Consider the following 1,491-nt stretch of genomic DNA (forward strand, 5'->3'; position numbering starts at 1 on the left):
GGGATTCGAACCCGCCACCTTAGGTGTACGTGGCTGGCGCCTTAGCCGGTTGAGCTATAGGCGCCGAGCCAGAATATCAATTTTTCACACCCCACCTCCTATTACCTTCATGAACAGTGTCTGATATAACAGTGACTCCCTGGGCAGAGCTCCTGGGCCTTCCCAGCACTGCCTCTTCAAGTCTAGTGTAAGCCAGCTCTTTTTTCTTCATCTACCTTTATCCACTTCCCTTCTCTCTCTCTAACAAAATTAAGTTCACTTCATGCTAGATTTTGTTTTTGCTATTTAAGGAAACCATTTTATATAGTATATCCTCTTAAAATTCACCTGAATTCGTCTAGAAAGCTCAAAGTGACTCGAGCAGGGTATGCCAGCAAAGTATCATGGAAAATTTTATAGGGAAATAACAATCAAATTTCTCACATTGTATCAATGATGTTGCCAACTTTATGTTGATAAGCTCGACGGTGTAAACAGTTCCGAGTGTGGAACATGTCGTACAGATTTCCAACCTCCTGCAGGAAAACATGAAATAAATATTAAGGTAGAATCAAATTATGTTAACCTTATTAACAGAAAATATGCATGACAAGGAAAAGGGATGGTGGCAGACAAGAAGACTGTATGTGGGGGCTACGTCATTAAAAGTCCTAAACCTACTAAAAAATGGGAGGCAGATTAGTAAAGCTATTTATTGGTCTGAAACTTTCTTTTGTTAGTAAACTAAAGTCTATTGCATGCTCTAACTCTGTGACAGGTTCTGTTTTAGGTAGCTTAAACATCCTTTTTAATCCTCCCCATAATTCTAGGAAACAGGTATTATTATTCTTGTATTCTTTCTTCTTAACAGAAAGACTTCCTATTGTTTAGCACCATTTTAGTTTTGGTTACATGACTGACTGCCATCTAGCAGAGACCTATGATTTCAGTAGTTGACTTTGAACAATAGGGGTAGGAACTTCACAGGTCCATTTATATTTGGGTTTTCTCCTGCTTCTGCCATCTCTGAGATAGCAAGACCAATTCGTTCCACTTAATGAATATAATGTATTTTCTCTTCCTTATGATTAACTTAACATTTTCTCTAGCTTACTTCATTGTAAGAATATAGTATATAATACATATAATATATAAAATGTGTGTTAATTAACTATATATGTTATTGGTAGGTCTTCTGTATAACAGTAGGCTATTTGAGGGAGAGTCAAAAGTTATTATATCCACTATGTGGGAGGGTCATCACCCCTCACCACCATACTTTCAAGGGCTAATTATATTCTGATACACTAATACAGTGATTAAAACTGAGATTCTAGAATCAAATTTTCTGAGTTGAAATTCTATCTCTTCCACTTATAAATTGTATGCTTTCGGGTTCGAATCCCTAGCCCGGGCCCGCCAAACAACAATGATGGCTGCAACCAAGAAATGGCCAGGCATTGTGGCAGGCACCTGTAGTCCCAGCTACTTGGGAGGCTGAGGCAGGAGACT

General features: G+C 38.5%; 1 protein-coding gene across 1 annotated transcript in view; it reads right to left on the reverse strand.

Annotated features, from left to right (window-relative positions):
• SAMHD1 (SAM and HD domain containing deoxynucleoside triphosphate triphosphohydrolase 1) overlaps nucleotides 1–1,491 on the reverse strand; it is a 59,910-nt gene that overhangs the window by 18,282 nt on the left and 40,137 nt on the right. The window contains exon 8 of the mRNA XM_023512263.1: nucleotides 424–524. Within this exon, the coding sequence (XP_023368031.1) occupies nucleotides 424–524 (101 nt within the window). The remainder of the gene's footprint in view (nucleotides 1–423; nucleotides 525–1,491) is intronic.

The sequence above is a fragment of the Otolemur garnettii genome, unplaced genomic scaffold, assembly GCF_000181295.1.
Source record: "Otolemur garnettii isolate 467f Iridium unplaced genomic scaffold, OtoGar3 scaffold00025, whole genome shotgun sequence".
NCBI classification, from domain to species: domain Eukaryota; kingdom Metazoa; phylum Chordata; class Mammalia; order Primates; family Galagidae; genus Otolemur; species Otolemur garnettii.